Raw genomic sequence first — 24,131 nt, forward strand, 5'->3', positions numbered from 1 at the left:
GAAGACAAATCCATGTCTTCCCATACTTAGACGATTGGCTTATAAAAGCCACTTGCATCTCATATTTGTGCATCACATTCAGATTACCTTAAATCTTCTACATCAGTTGGGATTCAAAGTCCATATACAAAAATCCCATCTTCAACCCAATCAGACGCACCCATATCTAGGAGCCATTTTAAACACTCACATGGCTCTAGCATATTACAATGCAGCCAGGGTTCGGAATTTTCAAACACTGTTCCAACAGTTTCAAGTCTACCAGAATCCCTCAGCCAGAACATTCATGCAGTTACTAGGGATGATGGCATCATGCATCTCGATAGTACCTCATGAAAGACTAAACATGCGGCCACTAGAAGAATGCTTAGCACATCAGTTGAATCAAGCACAAGTTCAGCTGACAGATCTAGTGTTGGTAGACAGCCGCACTCATCGCTCTCTGCAGTTGTGGAAAACAACATTTATCAAAAGGCTAATAGACACATCTCTCACAGGGTGGGGGGCACACTTACAACAGTTGCCAGTTCAGGGTCATTGGAACTGCAAACAGGAGAACTATCAAATCAACTACCTAGAGCTGCAAGCAGTTCAACTAGCGTTGAAAGCTTTTCTACCTCACCTGGTAAAGAATCTTGTCTTAATCAGAACGGACAATATGACAACAATGTATTTTATACAAAACAGGGGGGCACGCGCACTCTACAACTGTCACGCCTCTCTCAGACCATTTGGCGTTGGGCAATTCATCACAAAATCCATGTACTAGCAGAGCACCTTACAGGCAGAGACAACATTTTTGCTGATCGTCTCAGCAGAAAGAAACAACGACTACACGAATGGGAACTTTACCTGCAAGTTCTCCTTATGTATTTTCATAAATAGGGATTTCCACAAATAGACCTCTTTGCCACAGCACATAACTCAAAATGCCCAGAATTCACCTCCAGGTTCCCACACCCTCTATCCAAAGGCAGTGCCCTATGGATGAATTGGTCAGGAATATTTGCTTACGCTTTTCTGCCCCTCCCGCTCCTTCCATTTCTAGTTCGGAAACTCAGGCAGACATCCCTCACACTGATTCTCGTAGCGCCCACATGGGCTCGTCAAGCTTTGTTCACCACACTGTTGGAACGGTCAGTGGTTCCACATCAGAAACTTCACATAAAATCAAATTTTCTCACACAGAACTGAGGAGAAATCGTACATCCAAATCCCGAAGACCTCAACCTTGCAATTTGGCCCCTGAAGTCATAGAGTTTGGTTATCTAGACCTACCACCAGACTGTATCACAATTCTTAAAGTAGCATGAAGATCTACCACTAGAGCATGTTATGCAGCAATATGGAAAAGATTTGTTATATATTGTAATAATAGTTCAATTGATCCACTAGATGCATCTATACAAAACATTATTTGTTATCTTTTGCATCTACAACGCTCCGGTTTAACCTACACATCTATTCAACTACACCTTGTAGCAGTAGCTGCATATCTTCAGAACCGGCAATATTTATCTTTATTTAAAGTACCTGTGATCAAAGCTTTTATGGAAGGTCTTAAAAGAATAATAACACCCAGAGTATCACCTGCACCTGGCTGGAACCTTAACAATGTTCTTACAAGACTTATGGGCCTTCCGTTTGAATCATTATTCAATTGTTCACTACAATTTCTTTCATGGAAAGATGCCTTCTTAAAAGCCATTACTTCACTAAGATGAGTTAGTGAATTACAGCCATTGACCTTAGAAGAACGCTTCTTTCAGCTGCATAAAGATAGGATTGTTCTTCGTACAAATCCAACATTTCCTTCAAAGGTTGTGTCTGCTTTTCACACCAACCAATAAGTTGAGTTACCTATATTCTTTTCTCAACCTGATTCCATAGTAGAGAGAGCTCTACACACACTTGATGTCAAAAGAGCCTTATTGTACTATATTGCTAGTACAAAAGATTTTCGCAAAACTAAACAACTTTTTGTTGCTTTTGCTCCACCTCGTAAATGGTAGCCCATCTGAAAATCTGGCATTTCGAGATGGTTTGTCAAATGTATTCCAACTTGCTATATTAAACCTAAAAGAACTTTAACAGTACCTTCTAGAGCACATTCTAGTTTCAAAATAGGAGCTTCTATGGCCTTTTCAGGTAACATGCCCACAGCCTACATATGTAAGGCAGCTTCATGGTCTACACCACACACATTTACAAAACATTATTGTGTAGATGTGTTGGCACATCAACAGGCTAATGTTGGACCGGCAGTGCTTAAAACGCTCTTTCAAACGACTGCAACACCCACTGGTTAGCCACCGATTTTGGAGGGTACTGCTATACAGTCTATGCAAAGCATGTGTATCTACAGCACACAACTTGAACGCATTATGTTACTTACCCTGTAAGCATCTGTTTTTGATATGTAAAGCTGTAGATTCACATGCGCCCTCCTTCCTCCCCGGACACCTGTGGCTGTTGCAGTTCTTATTATTCACATTTTATACGGCTGGACATCTCTATACTGCACTTGCTTACTCCATTCTCACCCTCTTGTGGGAAAACAATCTAACAATGGAGTCGATGGCCATGCGAACTATCACCCTAAGGAGGAGTCACCTTACCTCATGACTGGAAAATACTTCTTCGAAGAAAAACAACTTGCAAACATCCGGACCCAACACTAGTTGGCTGGAGTATGTAAAGCATGTGTATCTAAAGCTCTACATTCCAAGAACAGGGTAAGTAGCATAATCCTTACTGCAGTATCTAATACATTGAAGTTAAATGCTGTACAAGAAAAATGTGTGAACAATTAGCGTCATAAATTTTACATAATCCTATAAATATGATTAAAGAAAGCAAAGTGCACTAGCTCCATAAAGTTTTGGTGAATTGCAAGATAAAAAAAGATAGCCAAACCTCCAAGTTCATACATTTTCTAGCAACTTCTCCATAACAACTGTATACATATACACATACACACAATATATACACATTTATACATATACACATACATATAACCCTGCATGGGTGCATGTACACTGCTCCGACTGACATGGTAACCAACTAAGTCCTACAAAAAATATTATAGACCAGATGTATGGTGCCAGAAACTGTTTGATCAAAGTAGGGCGATTAAACAATCAATTTCATGCATTTATCTTGCTTTCTCCTTGACAAGTGCCTTTACACTGCGTACATTATATAAAATACTGGTGCCTGCGTACACATCTTGTGATCTGCATACCTACTGTCCGAATATGAGCAGTAACCAACTATTTGGTAGATTAATTATGTGAACAAAATATAAGAAAAGTATTAATGCTCATAAAGTAGAACAAAGATTGCAAGTAACTTTTCCATCCCTCAAAGCCCATGGAATTTAAAGGCTTTGATCACTCCTTTGCATGATAGCTCACAAAATGAATCAACTAGGGCCATTGAATCTTCCAAACAATTCTAGTCTAAGAACGTGACAGGAGCCATGATAAGATCTTGCATTATGAAGTGTTTACTAAGAATGTTTTCCTGCAGACGGGTGAACCCCCTGTTATAAACCTAGCAATGTATGCCCACAGTATCCGTGCAGACACAGATGTCTATCTTATTGGCTCTCATGCCTTTAATGGCACAACATAGGATGGACCTAATGTGCATTCTGGCTTCAGTCAACTACAAACTGCCCTCTTAAGTCGAAACAAGCTACAAATCTGTCTTGGACAGCCTGCTGTTAATAGTTACACGAAAAGGATACCTGCAGTTCCAGGTGACCTTCAAGGACCAAATGAAGGTGAAATGGCAGAAACGCAGTGTTTGTTTGTAAAAACATAAACCAAAAAACACCCTTGCATTCAGAAATAGCACCACAGAGAAATGTTGACTTCTTTCAGACTCCTAAATCCACTTGTTTTATCTGTGTTTGATATAATATTCTGTAACTAGGCTTTGTATATTTAAGAATATGTGGTTTGTTTAGTTGTATTGTATTGTAGGATTTATATATTACTTACTCCCCCTATGCGGGGCCCTCAAGCGCTTGTCTGCATGGGTAGCACACTACACCATGTAGCGTGTGTGGTTGGAAGGATATCGTCTTTTTTTTTGTATCCAGTGTGGGAAGTGTTTATATGTTGGGTGTTGTGACCACCGAGGTACGGTTATCATGTTATGGGACACAGCGTATTGAATGATGAAGTGTGAGAGACGTGCATTTTTTGGTTTTCAGTATGGTGGTGTCTTTTAACAGCTCTGCAAGTCCCATTATGGTATTTCATATGATATAGTCTACTTAGCTGGTTACTGCACTGGGTTATCCAATCTGAGAATTGGTATATAGCTGTGGTCCTGCGCTGGCATGGGTGGAAGGAGGGGAAGTGGAGAGATCAGTTGGGAAGGGCATTTTTATTATCATCCTATCCCAGAGTGTCATTGTGAGATGTAAAGAAGTGGTCACATAGTATAGATTTTTTGAGTCCTGCAGTGGTGAACTCTAGTAAAGTGCTCCAAATTATCTAGCAATGTGGGACCGGTCTCTTCAGTTATTCCATGTCTGTTAATTTAGGGATGTCTGTTTTTTTTGTGGTGGCACAGTGCTGTTGATGGACAACCCTCATAGCAGATATGTCTTGTGTGAATTTAAGAGCTCTAAGTTATAATTTGTTGCTGACCTCTTCATATTATGGTTTTAGGATTACTGTGGGCTGTAACAGTTACGTATGCGAGTACATAACTATATAACGACACAGCGAACCATGGGTCAGCCCTTCTTAGCTTACCTGCATTCAAAAGCAGTTTGCTGAGTTGTTTGCAATTTGGGGGTTGCAAGCAGAGGATTGCACAACAGGGTGCAACTGTGTTATGGGCTCTGTTGCCAGGATGTGAGTGGTGTGATTATCTAGGAAATATCCATGCTTTCAACTGTCTTTTGAAGTGTATATGCTCCTGGGTGCTTCTAATGTTGTCTGGTAGTGAATTCCATAGCTTGGTGGCTTGTACTGAGAAAGCAGGGCTTCCTATGGATTTCTTATGGTAAGGTTGGATACGTGGTGCAAGCCTAGAGCGCAGTGGTCTGTTTGGTTTGTATTGGTTAAATTTGACTTGTAGGCATAGCAATCTTTTCCTTGGGAGGCTCTGTGGGCAATGCAGAGTGCCTTTTGATCATTGCCCTTCTAGCTATAGGTAGCCAGTGGACCGATTGCAGAACTGGAGTCATGTGTTCTCTTGGGTGAAGGCAGAGAAGAAGCCTTGCTGCAGCATTTTTGATCAGTGCGTGCCACAATGTGTGTAGGAATACAATTATGTCTGGTAGATGTTTTGACAGTAATTTTTTAAGAATCCCTCAGTCTATTTTTTTGTCTTTTTCATTCTGTTGAGAGTCCCAAATGAACGTATTTGAATATTACGAACTCCAGAAAGTTGTGATATAGTGAGATGATTGCAACAAAAGACGTATTCTGGAATTCCCGAAGTCTTCCTTACCCCAAACAGTGACAGTTGTTCGAAGTATGGGCATCTATGAAACATAACCACGTTGGAGTGCTTGTGTAACAGATAGCTAACATGTTGTTGGTAGTAATTTCCACAGTTTCCAGTGTAGATCACAACTTAAACCTGCTCCCCATTTATTGTGGAAGCGCTGCATGAACCAGAAGGCATATTAATCCAAAACGTAAGAATGTCCTACAATGGAAGCAGAAAACAACCAGTAAAATCTTTGCAAGCCAGCAAGTGCTAAAGTATAGCAGTTAAGTTCACTTCTCTTTCGGGATTACTCATGGAAGGTCTATCAAAACCAGGCTTAGATGCCTAACAGTATTAAAATTAACTATTGTAACTATAAACTAGAGCATTGTTTTGACATATTAACTAATTGTCTGGCTTTCACTTGATTATCTTGAAGTGTTCGACATAAAAGGCCTTTTTTTAGAGACCTAACGCTTATAATTTTCAATCAACAGGTGGATCGACATTTGGACATGCAGCAAGTTGCAAAAGAAACGGACGGGTTTTCTGGAAGTGACTTGAAAGAAATGTGCCGTGATGCTGCACTCCTCTGTGTCAGGGATTGTATAAACTCTGCAGCAGAAGATGGGTTAGTACTCTGAAATGTTGCTTTAAAAATGCTGCTCTAGAAGTGAAACTGCAAATTCAAGTGGACAGGGTTGTAGCCTGATCCATTAGTAATGTTAGTGCACAATATCAAATTACTGCTCTCTTCTGTGTGTTATATCTGCCTCTTACAAAGTGCTCTGAAAGGAGTAAATGAGAGTACAATATCTGCACTTCATATGCATACAAATGGTAGAATGTAACGGTGGTTGATGCACCCAATACCCTAGTGCGCTTGAGCCACTGTGATATAAAAACAAGCATTGGCATAGCCAATAGGTCTCGCCTATGGGACCTTATAAGCGTTTAGCCATGCAACAGTTGATGTTGTTGCAACAAGGATATTGTGCTGGATAACTACATACTTATAACGTCCCAAAGGCGAGACTTATTGGCTTAAACCATTTGACGGTTTAAGGTTTTCTGGAAAAGGTGAGCTCTGCTCTGGAGCACTTTACAGAGATTATGGTTATTCCCTGTTCATTAGGTTTACTTTACCTGGCCCATGAATTCCTTCACAGTATTGACAATTCATGGGATGCTCTCCGGGTCTTGCCTACCAATAAAGGCAGCCCTCATAACACATGCAACATCAAACACAGCCTTCCTTTTTGTACTACAAGAGGACAAGAGGACGCAGCGTGTCCATGGATGACATCAAAGGAAGTCATTTTCTTTTGCTCTTCACCTACTGTAGCTGTCGTTAAGCTGATTCGATTTACACTTCCATAGTAATGGTAGGGGACAGTATCTGATTTTTCTTCCCAGTTAATACTTCAGCAAAGGAGACTTCCATTCTTGCACAGGAATTCTAGTCATTACTGGCCAAAGGGGCCATTGAGAAGGTCTCTGAATGCCATGCACACTATTTCTTTGGGGGGTGGGAGGTGAATCGAAAAAAAACTGCGACTTTAGGCCAGTTATAAACCTCTTGCTCCTGAACATATTCCTTTGGAAGGACCGGTTCAAGGTGTTACCTTTAGCCCAGGATCTTTCTGCCTTGAATCTAGTGGACTGGATGGTATACTTCAACTTGCAAGAAGCGTATACAGAGCGTATACAGATTTGGTGTTCTATCCTTCAGTCTCACCTCAGCCCTTTCAAGTGATGGTAGTGGTTCAGTCAGGTCAGAATACACGTATTCCATTACATCAACAATTTGCTGCTGAAGGCAGAGTTTTAGTAAGTGATAGACCACCTGCAGATGACTGTTGCCCTTCTTTCATCTCTGGGGTTCTCGATCAAAGAGCCTACCTTGCACCTGTAGTACTTAGAACATCCTCTTTATAGGTGCCATCCTGAACACTGTAGTCAAAGCCTTTTCAACCCTGCCCAGAGAGTCCAGGACATTCGGAATATGATCCCAATGCTTTTTTTTTTTTACTCATTCCTGGGTTGCGGCGTGGATGGTTCTGAGGCTCCTTGGCCTATTAGCCTTGTTTATTGCTCTGATCCCAAGTGCTCTTTGGCAAATGTGGGTCTGGCAGTGGAATTTCTGTCTGCCATGGGCTAATTTTCTGAAGTTGCATTCAAGATTAGTGAAGGATGCATTATCTCTGGGTTGGGTTAGTTGTCTGTGAGAGGTGGAGGTCAGAGGAATCTAGTCCTGCTCTGTGCCTTCCAGTTCTAGCTCTGAAAGCCTTCCTGCAAGAAAGTGCCCCTTTTTGACATGGTCACCCCCACTTTTTACCTGGTAATTGATGCAATTTTGACAGAAGTGCACTAGATTCCTGCTATCGAGGTCCCTAGTGCCAGATCTCTTTCCCTAAAACTGTACAATTTCCCCCTCAATTGGTAATACCTTTAGCACCCTTGCAAGTCTCTAGTAAATGGTACCCCAGGTGCATAGGGCATAGATACTAAAGAGGGTCCCTAAGGGCTGCAGCAGGTATGGGGCTACCCTCAGGAACCACTAACCACATTCATGAAAGCTGCCATTTCATGCTGCATGGCATGGTGCAGACAAAAGTGAAGACAGGACATGCCCACAGACGCTGCATGCAATATATGCAAGTCACCCCTTCAGTAGGCCTTGCAGCCCATAGGCAGGGTGTAGTATATTACACGTGAGTACTTATACGCATGAGCAGATATGCACCATTGGTGTCAGTTGATTCTTGGACAATGCCAGTGAACAGGGAAGCCATCTTGAGTATATGTGTACTGGGCACTGGTGATCTCGATTCACCAGCTACATGATGGCTTCACTGAAACCGAAGATGTTTGGTATCAAACATCTTGCATTAACCTTTTGTGTTCTGGCTGACTGGTGTAGACCAGCCTGCCGCCACAGACAGGTTTCTGACCCCCTGCAGGTGAGAGCCCCGCTCTGAGGGCAGAAACCACGCTTGCTCTGGCCGGAGGTGTTGTCATCTCCTCCCTAGAAGGATGTCTAAATAATAGGTATATCCAGCCAGGAGGCTTCAAAGGCCTCTCCAATCTTTTATATGCGACGCAGGCTTTCCCCAGACACCACCTGCCCAGGACCATTTGTCACCAGGACAGGCATGAAAATAGCTGGTCAGGAGGTGTGTTAACTATCAGACTAGTTCCACCCTAACGGTGGGCTACCTGATGTGAACACGAAAACTATTATTCCTCCATCTTTGTTTTTGGTGAAATTCGGTTTTCTGGGTCACAGTTATGCCCACTTCCCTCAGGAAGTGGTCATATAGGGGGTGTAGTCACCCTAAAGTGGAGTAGCCCTGTGGCTGCCACCTGGCACTTGCCTTAACGCCCCTTAATTGATTATTTAGGTAGCACCTTTGATGCCACAAACTCGGATTTAACGGCCCAGAAGAAGATGATAAAGAAGAGGCTCGAAAACGAGAGCTGAAGGCTTGCTGTGGATTTTTTGGCACCAAACCCTGCCTGCCAGCACCAGTTTTGACAATCGTGAAGAAAATTACTCGTCCTACAGCTGAGTCTCTACCAAGAATCCCGGTAGACTGCCAGCCCTTCGCACATTTCCAGCAATCTCCCTTGTAGTAAAGGATCTACTTCCCTCCAGTCTGCAGGCACCAAAACAGCAGAGTCCAGTTTACCCTGCCGCTCCCCAATCGTAATGATGCAGCATCTGTCCAGGAAGAGGTCACCGTGCACCAGGAGGTCTGATCAATCTTCCTCACCAAGTGAGAAGGTGTCGGGACCAACCGGAGCTGCACAGCCCCAATACCCCAGGTACCAGACCCCTTGCATCAACCAAAGCCTGTTTGAATCCAATCCAGACTCCAACAACACGGACACCGAGCAACCTACATGGGTTGTCGGCACCGCAATGACCCACTTGCAGAGTTGCCCAGCTGTCCTGGTTTTTGCTCCCTCAACCAGTGAGTCAGTCGACCGCAAGGCCCTGTGACGCACCAAGCCAACCAACTTATTTCCCCTGCACGCAAACACCCCAGCCTGGGTTGGTGAGGACAGACTGTGATGCCATACCCCCAGAACCCTTGTGAACCAAGCCCCTTGCTGGGAGCTCTCGAACTTGTCCCCAAGTCCCCCTCTGCAGCCTATTTTTCAGTGCCCCCCTCTCTTTTGATGTAGTGTGTAAGGCTACTAACCCGACCAGCACCTCTGCACCCGCACGCCTCACGGCAGATAAACCCTAACTGCTGGTAGTACTATGGTCCTCTTGCCCCTACCACCTTAAGTCCTGAAGGGGACCCACGGAAACATAATGCAAGTGACGGTGTACCATATATGACTTTTTCTTCCATAGGAAAGTTTTGCGCGTAAAGACGCATTTATTTGAACATTTTACTTAACTGTAATATTCGATATTTTAAAAAGTACTTACTTGCTCACGAAGTTCTTGGTATCAAAATTTATATAAAAATAAGAGTTAGTTTTCTGAATTGGTAAAACAAATGCTTAGCACTAACCTCTGATAATCCTAAACTGCTCACCCACACAACCACAAAAGAGAGCAATCTGAAAGAAACAGGTTAGTGTTAGATTCCTTACCTTAGAATAAACCCAGGCGTCAGTCTGAATCCGGAAAGTTTTGCGTAGCAGTACCCCTGCGTGTCGGCAGGCGTCGTCTGCGGCTCTGCGTCCGTCGTCGGCGCCGGGATGACGTCGTCGGAGCACTTAGACGCTGCCCTCGCGCGCTGACGTCCGTTATTCTTTTTTCTGCGCCAGCAAGCGCAGATCCGGAAAAAGCAGTACTCCTTAGTCACTTTTTGACTAACTTTTTCGATCTTTTTGATCCTGTTTCGAGTCGTAAGACTAGCGGTGCCGGTAGAGATGCCCTGGTTCAAGCCCTGTGCGGATTGCAACCGACTGATGTCGGTTACTGACTCCCATCGCCGGTGCCTGTATTACCTTGGGGCCGACCATGATGACAAGTCGTGCCCCGACTGCCGGGCCTTGACGTCGAAGGCTAGGCGGGAGCTAGTGCCTCGAGCGCCGGCATTCGGCCCGTGCCGTTCACGGTCCAGGTCGAGGAGAAAGTCGAAGGACCGGTCGCGGGGCCACAGTCATCGAAGCTCGGCGAGTCGACACCGTTCGTCAGGCTCCAAGTCCTCAGATAAGAGGCACAAGAAGTCGAAGAGATGACATCGCTCTTCCGACTCCCACCGACCCTTGCGCGATGCGGCGGGGCGTTCGGGTGACACCGCCCACGCGGCTCCACTGGAGCCGCAGGCGCTGCTGCCAGCTCCATCCAGAGGCCCGGGTTAAACTCGCTCAAGCCGTTGCGGAAGGGCGGGATGCAGCACGGTACTCTATCCGATGTGGGCTGGATAACACGGACTCGCTGGGCAGGGCGATTTCCACGACGGTGGCGGTTCGCCGCCACGCCTGGCTGAGGTCTGCCAACTTTTTGGCTGATGTCCAGAATTCCCTCATGGACATGCCGTTTGATGGCTGTCGCCTTTTTGGCGACAAGGCAGACAGTGCGCTTGAGCGTTTCAAGGACTCCAGGGCTACGGCCAAGTCCTTGGGCCTGTCGGGCCATCGCCAGCAAACTTCTGCCTTTTGCTCCTTTCGTGGCCAAGAAAGGGGCGCCCCCTCACGTCCTGCCAGTCACGGGCCGCAGACTAACATCCAGCGCGGTGGCGGACGTGGTAACCGCCGTGGCGGTGCTATGGGACAGCGGCGGGGCCAGTCCACATCCACCCCTGCAGCATCTGCCTCAAAGCCTTCCTAGTCAGAGCTTTCAGGCCCATTCGACCCCAGTGGGGGGCAGGGTTCGCCATCACCTCCTCCACTGGCGCTCCATCACATCGGACAGGTGGGTGCTGCAAATTGTCCTAAGGGGCTACTCCCTCCCCTACGTGGCGACCCCTCCAGCCATGCCACCGCAGTACCACCGCGTGTCGGGGGATCACTTGCAACTTCTGCAAGAGGAAGTTACGGCCCTCTTGGCCAAGGGTGCCATCAAGCGCGTTCCTGGGCCAGAAGTAGGGTGTGGTTGTTACTCCCACTATTTTCTGGTTCCCAAGTAGGGCAAAGGGGGCCTTCGCCCAATCTTGGACCTGCGGAACATTAACAGCTTCCTCCGGAAGGAGAAGTTCAAGATGCTGACTTTGGCTCAGGTCTTAGCTGTCCTAGACCCAGAAGACTGGATGGTAACATTGGACTTGCAAGACGCATATTTTCACATCCCCGTCCTGCCGGCCCACCGGCGTTACCTGCGGTTCACGGTAGGCCGCGAGCACTTTCAGTTTACCGTGCTCCCCTTCGGCCTTACCAGCGCCCCTCGGGTGTTCACGAAAGTGATGGCAGTGGTCGCAGCCCATCTGCTCAGTTTAGGGGTGTAATCTTCCCCCATCTTGACGACTGGTTGTTGAAGGCGGGCTCGCCCCAGACAGTCGTCAGCCACCTCCAGACTACGGCTGACCTCTTGCACCTCCTGGGGTTCTCCATTAATGTGCCGAAGTCACACCTGTGTCTCTCTCAGAAGCTCCTCTTCATCGGAGCGGTTCTGGACTCAGCGCAGTTTCGGGTTTATCCTCCCGAACAGCAGGTTCGGGATATTCAGGCTCTGATTCCGATCTTTCGGCCTTTATCCAGAGTCTCGGTCAGGTTGACGCTGCGGCTTCTGGGGCTGATGGCCTCCTGCATCCTTCTGGTGCATCACGCCAGGTGGCGGATGCGGGCTCTGCAGTGGGACCTGAAGTTTCAGTGGGCCCAGCATCAGGGCAACCTGTCCGACCACCTCCTGATCTCGGAGGGCACTGCGAGATAGTTGCAGTGGTGGCTCACGGACCGCGATTGGGTCAACGGCAGATCCCTCTCCCTACCCCAACCGGAGCACGTAGTAGTTACGGATGCGTCCCTCCTGGGCTGGGGGGGCCACATGGGAGAGGCGGAGATCAGAAGCCTCTGATCTCTGGCTCCATATCAACCTTCTGGAATTGCGGACGATCCGACTTGCACTGAAGGCATTCCTCCCCTCTGTCCGGGGAAGTGTAGTGCAGGTGTTCACGGACAACACCACCGCCATGTGGTACTGCAACAAACAGGGCAGGGTGGGGTCGTGGACCCTTTGTCAGGAGGCTCTGCACCTCTGGCAATGGCTGGAACACCAGGGCATCACCCTGGTGGTTCAACACCTGGCAGGTTCCCTGAATGCCAGGGCGGACGAACTCAGCCGCCGGTGCATGATGGATCACGAATGGAGTCTGAACTCGGACGTGGCGCAAGGCCTCTTTCAGCGATGGTGAGAGCCTTGGTTAGATCTATTCGCCACCGAAGAGCACGCGCAATGTCATCAGTTCTGCGCGTTGGAATTTCCAAGGCGGTACTCGCCCGGCGACGCTTTTCGTTGCGAGTGGAGCTGCAGTCTATTGTACGCCTTTCCGCCTATACCACTTCTGCCCAGAGTGCTGAAGATCAGGCGCGACCGGGTCCAAGTCATCCTTGTGGCTCCGGACTGGGCACGAAGATACTGGTATCCCGAGCTACTCATCATGTCAGTCGATCCCCCGATTCATCTGCCTCTTCAGGAGGACCTTCTGTCGCAGCAGCAGGGGACCGTCCTCCACCTGAACCTGTCCAGTCTCCACCTCCATGCGTGGAGAATGAGCGGCGACAGTTGAGGCCATTTGACTTGCCTCCTGAGTCTGTGATGTGATTCTGATAACCAGGCGTCCCTCCACAAAATCGGTATACACCTGCAGGTGGAACACATTTTTGGCATGGTGCACAGCAAAGGCTGTGGATCCCCTTTTCTGCCCCCTTTCAGAGGTTCTCCTCTTTCTTCTTTCTCTTGCCCAGCAGGGCTCTGCTCTTGGCACTATCAAGAGCTACCTCTCTGCCATTTCAGCCATTTTAAGGCTACCTGATCAGCCTTCTCTTTTCAAGTCCCCTGTTTTAAATAGATTCTTGAAGGGCCTCACTCACCTGTTTCCTCCTGTTCCTTTCGTGATGCATCAGTGAGACTTGAACCTTGTTCTTACTTATTTGATGTGCGCTCCTTTCGAGCCACTTCACAATTGCCCTCTTCGTCTTCTCACTCTTAAGACTGCCTTCTTGGTTGTCATCACCTCTCCAGGAGAGTGAGTGAGCTCCAGGCTCTTTCTTCCAAACGCGTCCCTCTTTCCTGCCCAAGGTAGTCACAGCCTTCCACATCAGGCAGTCCATCACCTTGCCCACCTTCTTTCCGCCTCCGTATCCCTCTAAAGAGGAAGAGAAGCTCCACCGTCTGGACCCAAAATGTGCGCTCTCATTCTATCTGGACCGCACACGCCAGTTCCGGGTGGACTACCAGCTCTTTGTTGGATACGTGGGCGCTAAGAAGGGACGGGCGGTGCACAAATGGGCCATCTCTCGGTGGGTCGTGTTGTGCATCAAAGTATGCTACTCTTTGGCTAAAAAGGAGCCTCCTGTTGGGCTGAGGGCCCATTCCACTCGGGCCACGGCGGCTACTACTGCCCTGGGTCGGGGAGTCCCCTTGCAGGACATCTGTCAGGCAGCTACGTGGGCCTCGCTAGACACTACTGCCTGGACAGCCAAGTCCGGAGAGATGGCTTTTTCGGCGTTCTGTTCTCCAGGACTTTCTGGTGTGATCATTGGTTTGCAGACCCACCAACGGGGTTGGTATTGCTGGAGTATCTATTCTAAGGTAAGGAATCTAACACTAACCTGTTTCTTTCAGATACACAAGTTACTTACCTTCGGTAACGATATATCTGTAAAAAACTGTAGTTAGTGTTAGATTCCTTACCGGCCCACCCATCCTCCCCGTTCTGCGAACCGATATCTAGGGTTAAGGTTCTTCCCTTTGAGGGCCCTTGTTTCATGGCACCAGTGTCTATTTTTATCATGGCTCTGCGTTTCTGGTGTGGAAAAGCAGTGTATAAGAACTGACGTCAGCGCGCGAGAGCAGCGTCTAAGTGCTCGGACGACGTCATCCCGGCGCAACAACGCCAACGATGGACGCAGAGCCGCAGACGACGCCTGCCGACGCACAGGGGTACTGCTACGCAAAACTTTCCGGATCCAGTCTGACGCCTGGGGTTATTCTAAGGTAAGGAATCTAACACTAACTACTGTTTCTTACAGATATATCGTTACCGAAGGTAAGTAACTTGTGCTTTAATGTTACAATTTTTCCTCTGTAAACTCTGAGGACACTCTACACAGTGTACCTCATTTGGTGCATTTTATAGAGCTTCCTACACTTACTCTGATCCATGAAGAAGAAGCCAGTTCGGGTCTCTGAAAATGGCTAAACTTTCAAGTGATCTCCCATACTGCAAACCATTTAGCAGGATGGCTGAATGCCAAGAAGAATGACCTCAGCACACATATTGTTCACCTTTGCTAACTGGTGCAAACCATGAGTCGATGTTTGCACCCCAGCCAGGAACACAGTGTTGTGATTATTGCGCAGCAAGGTTTTTATCAAGGGGTTTCTTAGAACACTTTCTGCCTAAATGGTATGTATGCCAGTCTTCTGTGTCTTCCCACCCCTGTCACTCCTGCCCCCGAAGAAGGTCATGACGGACTAGGCACAGATCATCCTGTTTGCTTTCGAATGGGCCAGGAAAGCTTTTTAGATTTGAGTATTTGACACCCCTACCCTCCCCCTACGCTGCGTTCAGTCAGCCTATCCCTTTAGAAGGACATTCTGTCTCAGATTCACTGTTGGTTCCTACACCTGAGTATCCACAACCAACACCTCCATGTGTTGCCTTACCTCCTCAAGTAGTCGATATTATTCTTGCGGCTTGGTGCACATCTACCAAATGTATTCTCTGTGGTGGTTGGCGAGGTTTGTGGCTTAATGCAGAGATAGTCCTGTTGAGTCCGTATTTATGTATTTATTTATTTGAAGGTTTTATATAGCGTGAATAAGACCCTTGTGGGTATCAGAGCGCTTTACATGGCACATGACAGAAACAGGTACAGGCCCCAAAAAAAAATATCTAAATATAGGTGATTCCAATACAAGGTGCTCAATAATACAGATTAGTCATTATATTACATTGATAAGTAAATAAATCAAGTTAATTTGTCCATGAGAATCGCTTTCACTTCTTTTTTAAATGAGGCCGTGGAACATTCCAGATCCTGGGAGCCATTCCAGAATAGGACCGGTTGTAAGTTTTCTTTTTGGCAAATCGTTGTGGTCTCAGTAGAAGATTCCTGGAGCTTCTGGAGGCTCTATTACCAGAGGAGAGAACCAGTTTCTGTGCTAGATAGTATGAGGTTTATGATGCAAGGCCTTGTGCTTCATAAAAAGGATTTTTAGATGAATTCTAGCCTCGAACATTAGCCAGTGAAGGGCTCTAAGGTCTGGAGAGATGTGAGCTTCTTTTTGAACCAGTCATGAGTCACACAGCTGAGTTGATAGAGGCTCTAAGTGGGGCTGTTGTCGATCTGGGGAGGCCGTATAGGGCTACCGCCCCATATTCCACTCTTGGGATTACTAGGGCTTGAACAGCGTGTGTGAAGTTGTTTTCTGGTAAGAAGGGTTTCAGTCTTCTCAGGGTGTTTATGTGGAAATATGCTCCTTTTGTGGAGGCGCTGATATGTTTCTGCATCTTTAGATCTCTGTCCAGTGTCACACCCAGCGATTTCGCTGATTTGACAACGAGTGGTTGCCCATTGAGTGCTGTTAGGTGCTTCTTCCAATCGTGGATGATGTGAGATTTATTGGGGGGGGGGGGGATAGGAGGAATTCCGTTTTGAGGGAGTTCAGTTTCAAATGGTTTTCGGCCAACCATATTTGAGTTTTTTGTAGCGTTGAGATGAGAGATTTGATGACCTCAAGTGAGAGATCTTGATGTATAGTTGGGTGTCGTCAGCATACATGTGAAAGTGGACATTGGAGAGACTGAGAAGTTCGGTCAGTGGCTCCATCAATAGGTTGAAAAGTGTGGGTGAGAGGGAAGAGCCTTGCGTTACTCCTAAAGAGACTGGCACGGGGTTGGACAAGGATTGATTGAATGGCTGTAATTCACTATTAGGATATGCCACACACACCAGGGTTTTCTAAGAGGACTCACTTCCATTTTATTCACAAGATCCTTTCATTATGCCTCAGTAGGACCTTATCTTTCTAGTGTACAAGTTCCAAACCAATGCACTGTTGCATGCTGAGATTGCTGACAATCAAAAAGATTTTCCTCATTGCAGATGTTTCCGTGAGCTGCAGTGCATTCCCATCTTTCTTTCCTGACAAGTTGGTGCTGTGCACTACAATATAATTTCTGCCAGAAGTCAGGCTTTCCTTCCACGTGGGGCAGTCTATTACTATTTCTGCTTTCTTCTCTCCACCACATCCCTCTAAGGAGGAAGAGAGCCTATTAAAATAGTTTTCTTTGCTCTGAATTTTTCTAAGTTGTACTGGTTACTGTATCAATAACTGTTCCCACTTAATTTGAGTTGGAAGGTATTTGGAAGCTTTTGCATTGCTTCGGTTGTCATCTTCTTATTGGATTTCCTTGGAACCCTAGACCAGGAAGTGATACCATGTGGTGAGCGCTCCATTGCATCAGCAAATGTGACAAGTATACACTTTAGTACCCTCCTTACCCTACCGCCATGCTCCAATGCTTTTTTTAAATTGATTGCAGAAAACATACAGCGTGTTAAGGGGAATGTTAGTGTATAGTATGCATTCTAGAAGTGCTTGTGTAATAGTAGTACTAGTGCTGTCGATACTTATCCTGCTGCTCCTACATCTAATACTACTACTGACATTACTATCCCTGATGGTACAAATATTATATTTAGTGCTGCTGCAGGTTGTACTACTTGCACAGACAAAATATTGGAGAAAGAATGTCGTGTGGACAAACTACTGTGTCAAGAATATAGAGGACAAAAATATCGTCAAGGTACGTTTTTATAGGTAAGCAACGTATTACTGTATATAACTCCAAATGTATGTACCTTGAATATAAATATATATATATATATATATATATATATATATATATATATATATATATATATATATATATATATATATGTGTGTATATATATATATGTATGTATGTATTTATATATATATATATATATATATATATATATATATATATTCAAAGTACATATATGTGGAGTTAGGAATAGTAAATCTATACTTGCCTATTGGCTCTTACCTTCTCTATTTGTGACACGATATTCTCTCTTAGTTTACTAATGTTGCTACTTTTCCTTGTGCTACTGTAAGGGAATACTTTTAAACAAATGAAAGTTCACCATATGTTCCAGAAAGCGTAACCTGGGTATACAGATATAAGAATATATGTTCTAAAGTCTTACATATTTATGGATCATCAACCCCTCTGATCCAAAACAAAGTTACGTGAAAGCTGTGCCTGGTCAAGACAAAGATGCAATCAGTGTGACTGATGGGAGAGAGCTGGATTTGGATTATAAAACATAGACTGTTATTGCCTTTTGATATCTTTATTTAAACCAGTACATCTTCAGAGCTCTCCTAAATTGGAATTGGAGTGGTCCTGGTAGGTACAGGAATGTTGTTCGAGATTGTATGTGCATTGTTGGACGTCTTTATGCCTTGATTTTGTTATTGAGACTTCTCTAGATTGATGTTGTCCTGAATGCAGGTATGCAAAGAGCCACCAGAGTTGGTTAGCTTGTTATCAGAGCAGTAATTGTTTGGCGTTCTACCCTTCAACCTCACCTCAGCATCTCAAGTGATGACAGCATTCGCAGTCCAGCTTCACAGGTCAGGATACTTGTATTCCCATATCAGATAGATAGGAGCATAACCTTTTTGCGAACCACACCCACCAACCGGAGCAAGACCATCAGCCTTTTGGTTGTTTGTCGTGTATTGCATAAACAATCATTTATGACTCGGCTTAACACAGGAAGAGAAGACTAGAAATGTATCTTGGCTGGAGTTCAGTTCCAGCTACATCTGTTAGCCTGCTATACTGGTAAAGGTATCAAAAGGTAAATACTACCTCATACAGGAAGACCACTTTCAACCTTCTCTGCAATAAAACAAACTTTAACTTACTGAAATAGTTTACCATCCTTGTAAAACTCCTTTTGGCAAACCTTTTTTCGCTGACAGAAGAAATTGTAAAAATCAAGACCAAAACACAAAAAATTACTCTTCCTTTACAGTCATTGTGTCATTGAAAATTCCATTGATGGCTTCCAATGCCTCTGTTGTTTTTTGTTATTGGGGCAAATTTACCAAATTGTAAAGAAAAGAATGACCTAACACTGTAGAAGAATCGGGTGCCTAAACCAAATTCTGATCCCATTTGACCATTTTATTGAGAAAGTACACCATCATGATGACGCCCCTTGAAAACTGATAGAAGACATTAGACTTTCATTAAGGGCTGGCAATGTAGTTGTCCTACTTAAATGTAAATTAATTAATTTATTTGATCCATTTGTCTAGTGCTTTACATTTGAATGAGTCTTTCAACCAACTCTGTAGTTTTACATTTTAGAATACAACCCTTAACTGCCCTATCAATGTAATGCCATGTAATGACCTACTGTTCTCCATTGTGTAACAAACTTGATTTCATTATCTTACATGTCCCCTAAGTTTCAAATTGTTGGTATTCCAAATTGTCCATTGATACTATTTCAGCCTTTTTGAATATGTTAATACTTATTCAAATATGTCATTATAATTAGTGTGAAACAGGCTTGTTTTGATATTTTGCCATTGATTAAAAATATGATCGTTCTTTTAAAAAAAGGATAAACTTGAAATCTAGTGTAGCCTCACCTATGTCATGAGGGGCCTGAGCTGATATCTTTTATTTTGCATTCATGCCATTACCATAACTCTTCGATACAAATGATTGAAACGTTAGCTAGTTTGTCCTAATGCTATAGAAGGGTAGTTCCATTGACCGTTATTAGGCTAACAGTTAGACCACTTTTACACTATATTTTTTATTTTGCATATTTATGGATGGATAAACTATTCTAAGAACCCATAAGTAAATTGTCAATTCTCCCTCAGCAGGTGGACTTGTTGAGAGGGTAGGTGAGCTGGTTATTCCTGGGAGTTGGATACCACTTTACTACTTCATGTTGGGAGTTGCCATTTGTGATCTGAGGTTCTGTGCTTACAAGAAATCTTGTAGGACACCTATACATTTGGGGTTTTTGCTCCCAGTAGAGTTGGTTCAAAATGTATGAGTGTAGTAATTGCTTGGTATTGCTTTGGAAGGAGAGCTAAAAGTAGAAGCTTAGACTGGCTACCAGCGACACAAAGAATTTGTTTCACAACGCCATGTGTCATCCATAAAGCGTCTTATAATCTAGACTTGTTCGTTTTTAAAGATCATTTAAAAAACAAATTGTGCCTCTGCGTCCCCCACATCTAATAAAAAGTTGCTCTTTCTGCTGCTCAAAATAAAGCATTCGCTGAAGGGTGAACAATATATAACCTGCGTCCACTACACTGAAGTGTCATCTCTGTATTGCTTTGTCAACAGAAAAGTCACTACTTGTTAGGAAGGCCCATAAATTGTTTCTGTTTTGCTAATTCTGGGCTTTGTCTGTACCTTAGGTGGGCTCCTTTAAGGCTGCTATTCTAGTATGGGGATGGAATGGCTGGTGCATTTGAATGCTGGAAAGACACCTATATTCAGCTCTCATTTTGCAGGACTATTAAACTAAGGCTTTGGGCCAGATAATATAAGCTTATCTCTATAGCTGGAATAGTACTCTCCTCAGTCCTGTCCTCTGCTCGCCCCTTCCCCTCAGAACCTACAATTGCTTATTCCTGTCCTTAGCTTTTAACTCTGCTGTACACCCAGATGTACTTGTATCTGGTATTCCTTTTTTTTCATTCAGTGTGCAGTGTAAAGCTAGGAAAAAGGCACAGAGTGCTAATGGCTCCTCCTGAACGAAGTTACCCTGCTAGGACCTATATTACCTTCTCACTCTCTTATTTGCTTCTCGCTTCTCACTCTCTTCCTTTCTTCTCACTCTCTTACAGGAATGCTGAGTTCCAACAACTGTGGAACAACATGTGTTTTGGTAGTTCCACTCGTGCAATCGTAAACATCTGTGTCTATGTCCTCTCAAGTTACCAAACGGAACAGCATTAAACATGGCCCAGATGATTCTGGATCTGCGGGGAATCCACTTTTGCCATTTAGGGATTCATGTTAACGAACACTTCACTTTACTGTAGAATAACTAGAAACCATTTGGTCGGTCTGTATGACAGTTGATCTACTAATAACATGCTAACAAAAAAAAAAACAGCGAGGACACGGATTCAAGAGTAAAGCTGTTTTTAATTAGACAGTAGTAACAACTGCAAACATGAAAACGTGTTACACAAGATTTCTTGCATCGCCAGGGCCATCAAATGTGTTTGCCAATCACTTCCAAAAATCCAATTAGTATAACTTAATAAGGATGGTCTTGATTCTTAGGTTTCTTTCTTTACTATAGGACAAGGATCTCTGGAGGGCATTATTGAATCAAAGATGAAGTATTTATCTTTTCAAGTAACAGCATTGTCCTTTGAACAACCCTAACTATTCACTATCGTGCCCGTGCGACCCCAGCCACAACTACACACTGCCCAAGTTAGCAGACACACTGGTCTGATTTAAAATGAACCTGACACACACAAAGTACAGGAGCAAGCATAAACAATGAATACATTATGCTAGTGTAGAATGATTTCTGCAGTAGAAGCCATTTTATGGCACATTAGCCATGCATTGGGTTATGGAGGTTGGTTATCTCCATTTCCCTCATACGTAAACATAATTCTCGAATTTTACATATTCCACTGGCTGACTCCCACATAACATCACTTTTGGTGCCTCTACTGTCACCCACCATTATAAACAATGGGGAGACCCAAAAATAATCCATAGGCTCTGGCTAGTATATGTAAAAAAGACACAGGTGATCCTAGCGGAGAACAATAATTGTTCAAGAGAGACTTTTACTTTTTCTCAAAACTTTTTAAACCCAAGCAAAAACAAATATACATGCGACTAGGAATAGATTTAACTTTTTCATTTGATATATTAGCAGTTTGTTATGCAATTGGTACATTTAAATATAAAAGTAAAAATCAAATGGAACAAATTGAGCAGTTGCTCCAAGGTAAGTGCAAGGGGATAAGTGGTGGATACAGTGCTTGTCAATTAGATAGGGTTGAAAAGGGTAAGATACAAAGAACAAATTGGAAGCAATTATCTAAATTTCTCAAAGTCTAGAACCTGTCTGGAAATTGACACATTTTATATAATCTATATTGAGTTGTAGATTCCAAATTATTGTCTAGACATAGGACCTAATTCCAGTACAGGTTAGTGTGGTAGAAATGTCTCCCCTGGTTTGGAGCCTTCAGGCCCTTCTCGCCGTTGCTATTTGCACTGTTTTCTGTACAGTGTTCTAAAGGTTGCTCCCATTTCCGTCCTGAAAAACACCCCTCTCTAAGGATCACTTGGCCTTCAGCACACACTCGGAGTTGGTATTAGATGAAATTTAGAGATTTGGACAATGATTTATTTTAGTCACCTATAATTTGCACCTGTAATGATGTGTTGGCATAGCACAGGAAATTGAGATTCACACATGCCTTGAAGGGTTGTATGACATCATAACGCATGCTTTTACCACGCATGCCATTACAACACAATTTTTACAATGCAAGTCGTTACAACGACTTGCGTTGTGGGGCGCTGGATAGTGGAATAGTTTAATTTTCTATTCCAACTCCGGTCCCCATGGATAGTAGGGAAGGTGTTGGCTAGAAAATTAAACTATTCCCTATCCTACAGCGCCCCCCAGCGCAAGTCGTTGTAATGACTTGCGTTGTAATGGTTGCGTTGTAATGGTAGTGCGTGGTAAAAGTTGCGTTGTAAAGGATGTTCCCCGCCTTGAAGCAACTAGTCTTCCAATCAGTAGTATTAATCCTGGAATAACTGCACAGTTAGTAAAATATATGAACGTTTGTTTAAAAATGTTTTAATATTCTCTATTTTGTTTATTCTGTTGATGGCCAGCTAGCATCCTTTTACAGATTTTGTATTTTAACCCCTACAGCGCGGCGCGAATTTTCGCGCTGTGCTGAAGGTTCTAATGAGCCTATGGGCTCATGACGGAACGGTTCCGTCATGAGCACAGCTCAACCGACGCTCATGACGGAACCGTTCCGTCATGAGCATGGAAGGGGTTAAGGGTCGCGCCGTCGTCTAATTTCATATTGTTGCTATGATTCCGCATAATCAACAATAAAGTGAACTGAACTCGAACCTGCCTACTAACTCGGACATTTAGCCTAACAATTAAGAAGACTTGATACTTGGTATAGTGGGGACCTTTGGCCACCGACCATCCTGTAGTCACATCAGTCTGGCCACTACTCCCTGTCTGAATATGACTTACCGGAGTAAACTGAAAGTTGAGAGCAACAGTTGTCGCGTGGCATGGTGCTATCCAATCATATTTGCACTCCTCAATGTAGTCTCTTGCTTTGGTGGGAGACTGCCCCTCTAAATTAATTATTTAATAGCTTAAATTTCCCTGCTACTGTCCCTAGACTAGATTCCATTAGGTTGTGCTTTTGATTGTGTCGTTAACAGGTATGAATCTTTGGAAGTCTGTTTGAAGAAACCTCTGTTCGAGGCATGTGGGCTGCTGAATTCATATCTGTGCATAGATCGCCGCCTAGTGTTGGCTCCGGATGATTGCACCTTGTTGTCCTGGAAGAGTCTTCGAAGTATCACAAGATAGGTGACTCCTCCCCTGGACGACAGTGCGCATGGGCATCTTCTCCATCCCCAGATTGTTTTTTTCCGCCATTTTGTTCGAATGTTATTCCTATGCTCCAACTTCGGAATCGAAAACAAAACTTTCTAAAGGCCAAAATGCCTTCGACTTTGACGGTATTGTTCTCGCTCAGTAATTATTAACTCAATCGAACTTTCCATCTCGAACCGGTCGTGGACGCGGGCCGTTGGGCCTTTTCGACGCCACGTGGGCCTGCTGACGATAGAAAGGAGCCCGTTCAAAAGGTGCCCACAATGCCACTCCAAGTTCTCGCATACTGACAAACTCTCAGTATGCAACAAGTGCCTATCACCAGACCATAAGGAAGAAACCTGCCCAGCCTGTACCCAATTCCGGTCGAAGAAAACCATCCGAATTCGACGGGCCGCTAGGCAAGAGATGCAGCGACAGGCACCGGAACCAGACAACATCTTCGATGATGACCAAGAACTACCGGAAGCTCCAGATTCGGACCTAGAGATCGTCACCGTCGAGGACTACTCTGACTCCAACTACGAGATCCCACCGGGGCAAATCGTGAGTACACTGCCACCGACACCAATTAGCCCGTTACCGAAGGCTCCGGTCGAGGCATCCACCGCTTTGCTAACTCCGCTAGCCCAACCCAACAACTTAGTCATTTGTGTCTCTTTTTCTTTTGTTGTTTTTCAATATGTCTTCACAATCTAACTGAATTATAAATATGTATGTCATTGACTTTTTTATTGAAAATATGTATTTTTATAAAAGAAATTTTCAACAAAAATGAAGAAAATAATATAAATAAACTAAAAAGACTATTTTGTATACAAACAACA

General features: G+C 44.4%; 1 protein-coding gene across 2 annotated transcripts in view; it reads left to right on the forward strand.

The window, feature by feature from the left end:
• ATAD1 (ATPase family AAA domain containing 1) overlaps nucleotides 1–24,131 on the forward strand; it is a 291,020-nt gene that overhangs the window by 236,898 nt on the left and 29,991 nt on the right. For both annotated transcript variants that reach the window (XM_078642892.1, XM_078642891.1), the window contains exon 9: nucleotides 5,955–6,088. In XM_078642892.1, coding sequence (XP_078499018.1) covers nucleotides 5,955–6,088 — 134 coding nt within the window. The remainder of the gene's footprint in view (nucleotides 1–5,954; nucleotides 6,089–24,131) is intronic.

The sequence above is a fragment of the Lissotriton helveticus genome, chromosome 5_1, assembly GCF_964261635.1.
Source record: "Lissotriton helveticus chromosome 5_1, aLisHel1.1, whole genome shotgun sequence".
Lineage (NCBI taxonomy): Eukaryota > Metazoa > Chordata > Amphibia > Caudata > Salamandridae > Lissotriton > Lissotriton helveticus.